The sequence below is a fragment of the Bubalus kerabau genome, chromosome 12, assembly GCF_029407905.1.
Source record: "Bubalus kerabau isolate K-KA32 ecotype Philippines breed swamp buffalo chromosome 12, PCC_UOA_SB_1v2, whole genome shotgun sequence".
In the NCBI taxonomy this organism is placed as follows: Eukaryota; Metazoa; Chordata; class Mammalia; order Artiodactyla; family Bovidae; genus Bubalus; species Bubalus kerabau.
In genome coordinates, this window is record NC_073635.1 from 36,823,612 (window position 1) to 36,836,823 (window position 13,212).

The 13,212-nt window shown below is 33.6% G+C and overlaps 1 protein-coding gene across 2 annotated transcripts in view; it reads left to right on the forward strand.

The window, feature by feature from the left end:
• PSPC1 (paraspeckle component 1) overlaps nt 1-13,212 on the forward strand; it is a 75,919-nt gene that overhangs the window by 43,253 nt on the left and 19,454 nt on the right. The window contains exons 7-9 of one of the 2 annotated variants that reach the window (XM_055542597.1): nt 713-770; nt 4,599-4,768; nt 6,961-7,433. The exons of the other annotated variant lie outside the window; for it this stretch is intronic. Coding sequence (XP_055398572.1) covers nt 713-770; nt 4,599-4,768; nt 6,961-7,146 — 414 coding nt within the window. The 3' untranslated portion in view covers nt 7,147-7,433. Of the gene's footprint in view, nt 1-712; nt 771-4,598; nt 4,769-6,960; nt 7,434-13,212 lie in introns of those variants that run through there. 2 annotated transcript variants of the gene reach the window in all.

The window sequence follows — 13,212 nt, forward strand, 5'->3', positions numbered from 1 at the left end:
TATGTCATAGGTAACCTCAAGAGCATTTTGTTTCAGAACTTGATGACTGTGTGATAACACTTTATTTCAGTTTCTAAAAAAATTCTTATTCAGATAAAGGAAGCAATATTATGTTGAGCTTTCAATAATTGCTTGTATGTAGTGGAGGCTTTATGGTATATCTGAAAGACCTGGTGAAATAATGCCAGAGGACTTGAAGAAAAATGCAAAGGTGAATTATATTGCAAAAATGAAAATTGTCTATAACCTTATTTTTGGCTTAGTGCCCCACAGCTGTGTTGTGTGTTTGAATACATTTGATATGTGAAAGCGGTAATGGTCATTTCTGTTTTAAGACTTTAGAGACCTAGGTGGGAGAAATAATTGGTCTTCTTGGTTGTTATTACTAGATTTTTCTTCTTCTAGACTCTAGGCATGTGTCTATGATCTCTTGGAAGAATAATATTAAAAATGTCATGTAATAGATTTTATGTATTACTCACTGGTAATATATAGAAGTGTAAATTGGATGCCCTAAGCATTTGTAATACGTTTAATTAAGGCTGTGAGAGTGAAGTTTCTTTTCAGTGTTCTTATTAAGTAAATGATGTTGGAAATTTAAAATTTTAATGGAACATTATGTCCCAATTTATCTTTTTCTTTTTAATTTTAGATGGGAAATGTTAAGTCCTAAGATCGATAGGTTGACTGTGACAACTATGTTTACTTACAGAGAGAACAGGAAATGAGAATGGGTGATATGGGTCCCCGTGGAGCAATAAACATGGGAGGTAGGGATTTGAAGCACAGGCTTCTGTCACTTACTTGTCATTTTTCAGGGAACTATACATGCTATTTGTGGTATGTCAGTAACAAAAATTTGGAACCAACATTTGTAAGTGGTGAAATTTCCTACATTTATTAAACTGAGAAAAAAATCAGTATATTTAAAGTACATGCTAGGAAGAACAATTTTATTTTGTTTATTCGAAGGCTAAAAGATGTATTATGTTTTAATAGATGCAACGAAAGAAACCTGTAAACAGGTTTTGATTAACAACCTGAAACTTGTAGTCATCACATGGTATAATACAGCTCTGATGTTGTACTTTTAAAAATCAAACTTCATGCCCTGCAATTGGCTTTTTGGTGTTGGAATTTTGCTAGCTTCTGAGTTATAGTGTCTTTAAACTTTTTGAGAGTATTTTATATATTTCTATTTTAACAACATTTTGCATAACTTTGAAGCTATTTTTATTTATTTTACTGAATGTTTAACTTATTTTGCCCTAGCCCACAGTATCATACACAGAAATGCACTGGAGACATGTGTGACTTGTCAAGTAAATGAGATATATCTTACATATTTAAGCTCATGTATATCTTTAGAATTGATGTGAAGTTTTTAAGAAAATGTTCATAGTAGCACTTTAATATTGATTGCTTGTCTACCCAGGTCATCAGGGGAGCAATACTAAGTAAATAAGCTAAGAGAAACATAAGTGGCATGTTTTCATAAGTTTTATTAAATTTTAACTGTCACACCTTTGAGATTTAGATAAGTTTTACAAGAGTTTCACAGAAGCTGAGGTTAAATCTACATAAGTCAAATGTACATATTGTTGCAAGGATTACATCACCTTAACATTCCAGTGCGTCAAGTGCACTCCCAGTGAGGAGATCCACATTGTGCTTAGAACGTATGCACGGTGTGTGGAATAAGAAATCTGAAAGCATCTAATATGTATGTTGAGCATTTTTCATGACCGACCGCTTCCCACCATGCCAGTTAATGCCATTTGCCAATTAGCTAATCTAAATCATTTAAGACAACTGCTGTTTACTTTTGTCACTTTTCTTATCTGCAAAAAAGTGGTTATTGACCATCTCTGAGATGCAGAGGAAGCACAAAACATGGCCCTTAACTCAAAGAACTTAATTGTGTAGTACAGTTGTAGTACAGTGGTACATGAAAAAAATCAGAGAACCAAGAGTACATGAGAAGTTTTAAATCAGGTAGTACAGTTGAGGGTATAGTGATGTACAAGTAGTTGAGTGTTTATATCATTTTCAGAGTGAATTGTGGGCTGGTGTATAATATAATCCAGGTGGATTTAAGGATTTTCAGTGTGAGGTTGTTTGAAATGCCATTTACAGGTAGTTTGAAATGCCACTATAATTGTTAGATTGTCCATTAACATCGGAACCAAACTTGAAATATTTCTGATGTTTTAGGGACCATGAAAACAGTCTGACTTGATGAGCAACTTTATTAGAAGAAATGGGAGAATATACCTTTAGATTTCTTATTTAGTTAGGAATTTAAGAGATTTAAAAGTTTTGATGGGAATTTATTCACTGAAGAACCATGTTTGAACACTTACTTAGCTCCCCTAACATCCACTCCATTTAATTTTCTCCTTTTTACATTTTATTCAAAGTGAGAGTTTATCCTCAAACTGAGAGTTATGACTTCTAAGTCTTTATCATGCAGTTGAATGTCACTGTTCAGTTGGTAAATTGTCATATTCTCTCAAGTTACATAGATGATATGTGACAGTAGGTTTTCTGGTGTACTCCATGTAGAACACAATTTATAAAATTGCTTTTCAGGGGACCAGATAATTCTTACATTTCTTATTAGATCTTTACATTTAGTCTAATTACAGCCATCTGGTAGAAGAACATAATTACTAAAAATAAGAGTACTTCAACTGTTGATACTTGAAAATATTTGTCTTTTATTATACGCATACTTGTATAGTTATATTGTATCTTAGAAGTTAGGTGTGATAATTATGTTTAATTAAAAGAAAAAAAAAAAAACAACCCTAATCCTTGATCTGTTCTTTTTGGGGAAAGTTGAGGTGAAATTCCTCCTGGATCATGCCTCTGCCCTTAATCATTTTGCTTGTGGGAGAAGTTGTAGAAGTCTAGGAGAAGGAAATGGCAAGCCACTCCAGTGTTCTTGCCTGGAGAATCCCAGGGACGGGGGAGCCTGGTGGGCTGCCGTCTATGGGGTCGCATAGAGTCGGACATAACTGAAGTGATTTAGCAGCAGCAGCAGCAGTAAAAAAAATTTTATTTGTAGCTATCCTAAGGGAATAGAAACATAGTTGGATAGTTCAAGTGTAGATTTACTAGTGAGAACTTTTTGGGATTAAGGAACTACTTCCTTTCCAGGAAGTAGCTGGGGTCTGGGGATTGGATTCAGAAGGAGCCACAGAGTATGTTGCCAGGACGACAGGAAGTCAGACTTCCTCCCTCAGCTGTTCCTGTACTTGGCCTTGTGCAAAGTTGAGCTTCATTGGATACTGAATTGTGAATTTGAATGACAAGTTCCACTCCTATTATAATGTGTTTTTGAGAAATTGAGTTCTGAATGTCATGAAATTAACTAGCTAATACTAGAAGAAAATTCAGTCTTTGTCATGAATTTTTAATGATCAAGTATAACTAGTTTAAAAAGTTACAAGAGGATACCTAAAAATGTATTTGAAGTCATTATAAATGTTGTATTACAGCTTAAACATTATTGTAGTTAACATGAGGCAGGTGGATGGATGTCTTGATGAAAAAAAAATTTGAGGTATCCGATTGTTCTCATTTCCAGAATTTCTTTATTCATTATTTCAAAAAAAATTCAAATAGCTGTATCAATATTTTATCTGTATTTGGTTGCATTTGCTTTTAGAAAAAAGTTTTGTCATGATGAATCATTTCAATTTTTTAGTTTGTTTCTATTGCATATTTCTATATAAAGTTAACAAAGTACCTCCTGTAATTTTGGGAGATGTTCAGTAACTATGTAAAAGTCAATTTGTTTACAGTCAACTTTATATATATATGCTGCTGCTGCTGCTAAATCGCTTCAGTTGTGTCCGACTCTGTGCGACCCCAGAGACGGCAGCCCACCAGGCTCCCCCGTCCCTGGGATTCTCCAGGCAAGAACACTGGAGTGGGTTGCCATTTCCTTCTCCAATGCATGAAAGTGAAAAGTGAAAGTGAAGTCACTCAGTCGTGTCCGACTCGTAGCGACCCCATGGACTGCAGCCTACCAGGCTCCTCTGCCCATGGGATTTTCCAGGCAAGAGTACTGGAGTGGGGTGTACACACACACACATACCTACACTATATATACATATACACACACATATATACCTATATATGAGGGTGTGGTTTCTCCCATCACAATTTAATATAGTTTACGTGCTAGTATTTTTAGTCATGACTTTAAGAAAATTAAGTGGTTTTGTAAGTGCTAATCCTTTGCTGTTAATTTAAACTGGTAGAGAGATGTCATACTTTCTTCACTCATAAGGGAGTATTAATTAGGTTAAAAAGCAGACTGCAGCAAATAATACTAATGTTTTAAAGAAAACTTTTCAAGCTTTGATAGTCTCAGACATAAAATAATTGATAGTTTTCTCATTTGTTATATGTACATTTGTTTAGCAAATGTAGTGTTCTATCAGAGTCAATAATTGAGTGTTCCATTCTTAAGGAAGTAAAATGATTTTGATAATATTCTTGTTATATAGATTGCCTAAGTATTGTTAAATTTTAAATGTTTACTCAACTAAGATAGGACAGCTCTAAGTATAGATTGTTTTGCGTAGATGCGTTTAGCCCAGCACCTGCTGGTAACCAAGGTCCTCCTGCAATGATGGGTATGAATATGAACAACAGAGGAACTATTCCTGGCCCGCCAATGGGTCCTGGTCCTGCCATGGGGCCAGAAGGAGCTGCAAATATGGGAACTCCAATGATGCCAGATAATGGAGCAGTGGTAATGTATCATGCACATTATTGTGATTATATCAGTAGTATTCTGCCCCAAAGGTAACTTCACACTTAACATAATTTGGCATCATTTGTTTTGTCAGTAAAGATCAGTGTCCAATGAAGAAAAGGTAATTTTATGAACTTAGATGTTGATTTATGAGAGGCAATTTTTTATTATCTCAAGAGTTAGGATTATGATCCACGGCATGCTTTTGTATATGAGTGTATAGCAGATGTGTATGTTAATTACAGTCATTTTACAGTGATATTCATTTGTATACACCTCTTACCACCATTCAGTTTACATTCTAGTATTTTGTGATTGTGTTCTTTTCCTCTGAATTCCTTACCTTTGGTGAGGTACGAAGCCCCAATATGTATGAAAACACAGTTTTCTGTCTTTTTTTTAAAAAATCACTTATGAGTAATTTCAGAGAATTTAATTGTAAAAAAATTTACATTAAAGTTTTAAAGTATATTTTAAACATATTGATACTGCATTCTCACTAAATAGACTTAGAAATTTCAGTTACATTTACTACTAAATTTACGCAATTTCATATCTTGGTTTGAGAGTGTGAAGATATCTTTGTCTGGGTTACATATTATAAAAATGTTTTTCAGTTGTACTTCATATTTTCAGTATCAGTGACAAGACTCATACCATTTTTATTTTCCCTTTAAGTCTGTCACTATTTAAATGAGACTTTATATTGGTAAAACATTTTCTTATTTGGTTTTTGTTAATGGTTGTCCTAAGTAACATTAAGAAAGGGGAAATTAGTTGACTGTGTATTTGGGAAAGGAAGCTCAGTTCTGGAATAGAAGATACCATTACTGCTGAGAAAGAGAAGGTATTGCTGTTAAGACTCAGACCTGCCATCAGCTCTAAACCCTCCTGATCTCAGAGATGCAAGCAGTGAATATGGGTCTTAGAACCGATGGATGCAGTATTCTATTTTAAATTTTATTTACTTTAAATATAGTCCTTTAAGAATTTGGACAAACTGGATATGCTAACAGGTTTTTTAAATGAGTATCTACACAGATAACGAGGAAGTAACATAATACTGACTGTGATCAGATCAGGTGTTACATACTGATCATTGTACCTGTGTCCTTCAGTGGAGGCTTATTTCATAGTAAAGTGTCTGAAAGCTAGTAAAAACTTGTAAAAAATACTTTGGTTAAAGTTTTGTGTAGCATGTAATCAGCATAGACTTAGACAAAGTAACTGGTCTGCTTTTACCTACCTCACACAGAAATGGTAACATTTATTTAAATGTCCCTCTTAGTCTTTTTCACAGTGGTATTTTACTACTGCTTATAGGGAGTTCTGTTCAACCTTTGCGATTATGATATGTAGTCATTACTGTGAAGTTTTTCAGAATACATAATTCGTGTTTAATTCTGCCTTTTGTTGACTTCTAAAAACTATTTTCCCAGTAATAGTCTTTACAGAAAAGCACCTTCCTTGAAAGTTTTCATACTGAAATTATAACTGTATTTATTTATACTTTCTATGTTAAATGCATTACTGTTGAAATTTTTATAATATTTACTGTGTTGGCCAAAAAGTAGGTTGGAGTTTTTCCATAAGATGGCACAGAAAAACCTGAATGAACTGTTTTGGCCAACCCAGTACTTTTTCAAACAATGTGATGCTGCTCCCCAGTTTTGTCTGATTTTTAAAACACAGTACGTTTATTAACTGAACTGTTACATGCAGTATAAACTTTAATGAAAGAGAGGGAGTTCCCTGGCAGCCTGTGTTTAGGACTGTGTGGTTTCACTGCTGTGATCCTGGGTTCATTCCCTGGTCAGGGAACTAAGGTCCCACAAGCCACATATGGCATGGCCAAGTGAAAAATAAAAATAAAAAGAGAGATCAGAACAGTAAAATAATAACTAAGTTTAAGATGGCATTCACTTTGTAAAATCAGTTCGTTTTTCATGAAATTGGGGCATAGCATTAGCAAAATGTAACTCTTCATTCAGATGCTTCTTTTATTTTTTTATTTTTAAAACATAGTAACTAATTAAATTGCTCCTTTCTTCCTTCTATGTGTGATCCTGATTCTGCTGGACTTTCTGCTGAACTTCATGACACCACCACTTGGGATTGTGCCAATTTTTCTTGTCACTTATATTTGGCGTGTTCCAAATGGACTTCACATTTGTTATGTGGTATTCTAGCACAATGATAGATTTCCGCAAGGACCACCGTCTCAGATGGGATCACCTATGGGTAGTAGAACAGGTTCTGAAACCCCTCAAGCACCGATGAGTGGCGTAGGTCCTGTTAGTGGTGGTCCTGGTGGTTTTGGTAGAGGGAGCCAAGGGGCCAACTTTGAAGGCCCTAACAAGCGTCGTAGATACTAAACAGTCTTTCGTTCATGACTGTTTAGAGGAGAAAAATAACTTTTACCTGTTACCTAGAAGAAAAGTTTTATTGTTATTGTATTTAGACTTTAAATTTTTTTTTAAATACTTGAAGTTTTTGTATTTTTCTTTATTCATAAGCTTTGTAGATTAGAATGGTAATGATGATACTCATCATTGTGAATGTTCAAATGTGTTTGTGACTTTAGCTAAATATAAGTATGCCACAGTACTGTGAATTCTGTGTAGTTAATCTCAATAAAGAAATCATCTTGTATAATTTTAAACTGTTATTAGTGGTATTCTCTTACAGTTTTATTAAACTTTGCTGTAACGGTAATACTTGGATTGCTTTAACTAACCCCAGCCATTTACAAATGACAATGATTTTCATTTGTGCAAGTTGCCCTGAAATAGGAGCTTAGTGAAAACTGATGTCAGTAAGGGGCAGACAGAGTAGCAAGTGGGGGAGGGCGGGTGTGGGGATTACACCTGTATGCACCATTGATGTCCTGTGAAATCAGAGATGCTGTCTACATTTCATACAGATTCTGAATATTCAGATATTCTCAGGAGGAATATTAAGGATATCTTTGTCTTGTGCTGAGTTTTCCAAATAAATCTTTTGAATCTTGAAAAAAAATGTTTGAAGGCAAATCTCTTTGGCTTATAAAATACCTATTTTTAATCTTACCGGCTTTTATTTATTTGGTGTCAATATCTAGATCTTACTCTTTAAATTCTCTTTAAAATCAAACAATAAATAGTATTAGCTAGGATGTTAGTTGGGAATTTGCTGTGGTATTTAAAAGAAATTGGGCACTTCTTGAGCATGTTTGTTTCCAGAAATGTTCAAGGTAGCCTGACTCAGCAGGGCTATGAATGTTCAGGAGTTTCTCTGCAGTCAGACAGGCGAGGTGTGCTTGTCTCCTAGAAATATGGTTCATGTGGTGAGTGTTACAGCAATCAGATTAGATCTCTTTCCTATCAATTATGTTTTGAAGATTGATTTTCAGTAGTATGGAGAAACATCACATTAGGATTTTTATTCCAAAACAGAGTTCTCATTATATTTAAAATTTTGTATGTTAGCCATGTTTAATTTAAAATTACATTTGAGGAATCATGTATTTAAGCCACAAATCTAAGGCGTCAGGCATTGGTTGTAGCACAGTTACTTCTCACATAACATTTCAGTGTGTTACTATACCATGCTTTTAGCATTTTTCTGAAGAAGAATGTGCTTTAAAAAAGTGAGCAGTGTGTAAATATTACCCAGGCACATGGTAATATCTGTTTTTGCTGGAAGGCATCCTTTGAAAGAAGTTTGGTTACTTAAGATTGCATAAAAGCAAATGAGTATAAGGCACGCTTGAGATGCATGCTTTTGTATCAAATTTTTCTTATGTACTATTTTATGTTCTATTTTTTTAGACACAACAATATGAATGTAGTTATTTCCCAAAATTGGCAGCATTCTATTGTTTTTGGCAAATCTTTGAAAACATGATAAGGAGATTGTAAAATAATAGACTATTCTCATCACATTTTCTGTGAATGTGAGTTGGCAAGGGGTGTAATTTGTAATGTTTGTGACATTAATTGCAGTGTGGGGAGTTTTAACATCAGCTATAATTTTTAAGCGATATCTGCTGCACCTGAATATACCTTTCCCGTCATCTGTATTTTTATTCCTAAAATCTTTAGGTAATTTTTAGTATTGTATTTTGCTTCAAAACTGAATTAAGATTGGGAAAAACTTTGTCCTTGATGTTAATACCAAGCTAGCTTTGGCCAAGGCTGTGAAATTCCGTACTATTCATTCAAGAACATTTGAAACCATTGCACAAAGAGATGCCCCAATCTGAACATTCTAGTGTCCGGCTCATTCTGGCTCCAAGAACAGAGCTCTACACAGCTTTTTCCCTTCATCGAGAAAGTCCTTGTTCCAGTTCTTACCAAGTTTACCCTGGGAACAGTCAGCTTCTGAGTGAGTCAAGTGGAGCATCTGTGAACTCCTAGTTACTCAAGTTTTTAGTGTTTTTGTCCAGTTAAACAACTTTGTGGCTCAGTCATTATTTTTTCTTGTGGAAAAGTATGCCAAGGAAAACATATGAATGCCATTTGCTTAAAACTTGTAGATATAAAAATAAAGAATAGTATTAGCTTTTCTAAATAAGTGTGATTTTGTCATCCATGCTCCCATAATTCTTTTCTTAAAAAGATAATATGAAACAATATTAGTAGTATAACATCACAATATTATGTTTCTTTTTGTGTAATGATTTGAAACACTGCATTTAAAGTCTGCATGATTTAGGTTTCATATGCTGTTATTAATATGCACAAAATAAAATGAATATCCATTTTCCTAATTGTTTTATTTTAGTGATGTATTTTGTTAATTTCTCCGTTTTTATTTTGAGAATGAATGTACTCATTTTCTTCTTGACAGATTCTGTTTTTAAAAAGCTATTGGTTAACTTGTATTTCATAAAGCTCAATTTGTTATTTTGAGTTTTTGGATTTTTATGCTTAAAATCAGTGCTGAGCATTCATTGGAAGATATTAAATATTTGTTTTGAATCCTACAATATCAGTAACATGGGAGAAATATTTGTTTTACCTAGAATTGCCATTTAATAGAACCAGAGATGATCAACAATGACAGTATCTGAATTGGATTTTGTTTCTCGAATACTAATTGAATTATGCTATCACATTTTATTCAGAAATGTACCTGTCGAACATACAAGTTTCAGAAAGTTGGTGTTACATGTAAACTCTATAATAATTGCTAAATGTTACAATGAATGGTTAATAGTCACATTAATGATTTGGGGGTGGGTTTATAATTACAAATTAGGTTATGAATGAGAGAAAGTACATAAATGTGTGATTGAATGGAGATGGTTTGTGGAAGAATGTGATAAATGTGTGTTTAAACCTCTAAAATTTTTGATATTTAGTGTCAAATGGTGCCAGTCAGAAATGAAAAAGATACCTTACTAGGGAGTAGTATGATACTTAAATGTGGGGTTTTTGGTATGTTAAGAGTTTTGTTATAATATGTAGTAGTATGTTTAACTATATTTGTGAAATTTGAGAGCATAACTGATTTTAAAGTCAGACTTACTTTTAAGAATAAGGCACATTCCTGACTCCTAGATTTCACCATTGTAAATGTTGCCCTGTCTTTTCCTTCCTAGTTGGTTAGGTGCTCCTCCACAGGAACTCCTGGGGTCAGAGGAGGGGCTACTTCAGAGTAAGTAGCCAGGCCATCTCTTAAGTGGTACATGTAGCCCAGTATGGGTTATTTCATTGTAAACAAATAATGGTTAAATAAATTGACAGTAGTTTTACATTTTTCAAGAGCATTGTTTCCTTTCCAGTACCCTTCATTACTAAATTTTTAAAAATGGGAAACTGTAGTAGTATAAGATACTGGTTTTCTCCAGTGTGTATAATGAAGTATACACATACAGTTTCCTGATTGAATGTGGTTAAGTAATTTATAGAATGTCACTCTGGGAAAATGGTGAAGAATTTCACTATTTTTATAGAATCTGATTTTTTAAAAAGTTTTCTGATCTTTAAAATCAGGATTATATATTGTATATATTCGTTCTTTTAAAATCAATAGCACTATCTTCTGAGTATAGGAAAAATATCTTGAAAGGGTCTTTGTTTCAAAGGGTCTTGATTACTGAATAACGTTATTACTGATTGAAGTTTGAATCTTACATGACTGAATATTTAAAGGTCCAAGTGCTGTGTTACCTTGGGAATATTATTTGACCTTTTGTCTTTTTCTATAAAATCGTGGTTTTTTTTTTTTTTTTTTTAAATCGTGTTTAGATTATAAGTATCTTTAAGGATTCCTTTTGGTTGAAACCTATTATTAGGGTATATTTTTATTCACCTGGTGGAATTAGCAGTGTGTACTTTTTTGTTTTGTGATACTTTCAATATGATAAACTTTGATTTTCTAGATGAAGAATATCACATTTCTTAGAGTAATGTAGCCAGAGTTTGTAATGCATATTTTAAAAAATTCTTTTTCAAGTATATTCTATTATAGCTTAAATCAGTGTTGTAACTACCGACTCCTCTGTTCAGATTTTGTTGACTGTTCATTTAAAAATCTTCATTAAAATTACAGTTTGTCATCCCAAATTAAAGCAATGAATTTCAAAAGAGATGGTATTGCTTCTAAGTAAAATGTCAAGTTTCAGGCAGTTCACTTTTGTGTAAAAATTGACCTGAATTGTTAGGATTAGGTAGAATGGAGTGTATATAGTTTGAATACATGAATTTTTCTTTCTAAGTATTCTTTATATTTTTAAAAAGTATAAAAAATAAATGGTTTTAATTTACTCATTAAATACAAGGGCCCTGTGTTGATTGGTTCCGTAATAATGTAAGTGCACCATATATGTCTTAAATGGCATGTTGTTGAAGCTTTTGGAATTGATATTTACACCTGGAATTTGTTTCTAGCTCTGAAATTGTCACTACAGGATCAAGTTCATTTTTATTATGTGTTATACATCTCAGTTTAAGATAGAATATATATATGAAATAATATAAAAAGCTGTAGGAATCTATAACGTTTCATGGCATATTTGTGAGTGGATCTTTAAGAAATAGTCTTCAAGTTCTGATGTCTTTTATGCGACGTGTCAGTGAACCAGGCTTCTGTGAATGAAGCTTTGTGTATGTTTATCCTTGCCATGTTCTGTGCAAGTTATATACACTTTTATTTTTGTATGCTTGTTTAAAAAATTATTTTCTGCAAATTATTCATATTATCTAATACATAAAAATAGAGAAACCATCTTATTTCATTGTACATTTTGCCAGGATGATTTTAGTTAATTTCTTGTCAAGGTATGTTTTAATTTAGGTAATGTAAATTCATATAAAATATGATACATTGCTTAGATTTACAAGTGTGACTTTTTTTTTCTCTTTATGTACTAAACAGATGTTAAACAACTTCACATAGTGATTTTCTTTTAATAATTTCTGACCTTTTTAGTGTTATAAACAATAATAACTTGCTCAGTGGTTATTTAATCTATAATCTTTCTTTTTTTATGCCTGTGGTTAAAATATTTACATTTTTATGCCTGTGGTTAGAATATTTTAAACAGAATAACTATGGAGCCAACAGTTTAGCAAACTGAGCAAACTGGGTTGTGAGAAATAAATGGTGTGGTATCTAATATGAATATATCATTTTATGACAAAAAATGTTTATGGGAGCTCTGTCATTGAGAATTCACTATATTTGTTTATTTGTTGCACCAGTTATGTATTGAGAGGTCCTCTTGTATTTTGGACCCTTCTCCAGAGCTGAGATACAACAGTGGGGGAAAAAATCCCTGCTATAAATTACAGTAGTCGTGGATGTCCCTCTGAATTGATGGCTCTCAGGCTAAGTGTGCACTGGAATCACCTGGAGGTTCAGTAAAGCAGACTTCTGGGCCCTACTCCAGAGTTTCTGATTCAGCAGGTCTCAGGTGGGGCTAAACAGCAGGCATTTGTAACAAGTTCCCAGGTGATAGCCATATGTTGGGTCTGGGGACCCCACTTTAAAACCTCTTTTCTAAAGTGTTCCTCTGAAGAGGCACAGTAACTCTTTCGGTTGGTTGTTTTTGGTGGTGGTGGCATAGAGGATTGTCCTGGTACATTGTATGTTGAGTAGACCCTTAGCCAATCGTTAAGAGAAACCAAAACACTCTTCAAGCTTTCCCAGGTTCTGCCAACTGGCAAGAACTGCAAAAAGTCTGTTTTTGTTATCAGGCTATGGCTTGGCTATTGAGTGCTGAGTCCTAAACATAATGCTCTTTTTGAAGTAGGATTTTATTATGTGTGTGTTCATAAACCTGGTTAGTTCAAGTGAAGGGGGCATATAGAGAAATACACACTTTGAAATGTAAAGTTTTTTCACTTAACTGATTCTCAGCTATCCTTACCAGTATGAGGTTGAAACAGTGTAATAATTTGTTTTTGTGTCAGTGTATTTGAATGTGCTTGTGCCAGATGACCTGTGAAGGTGCT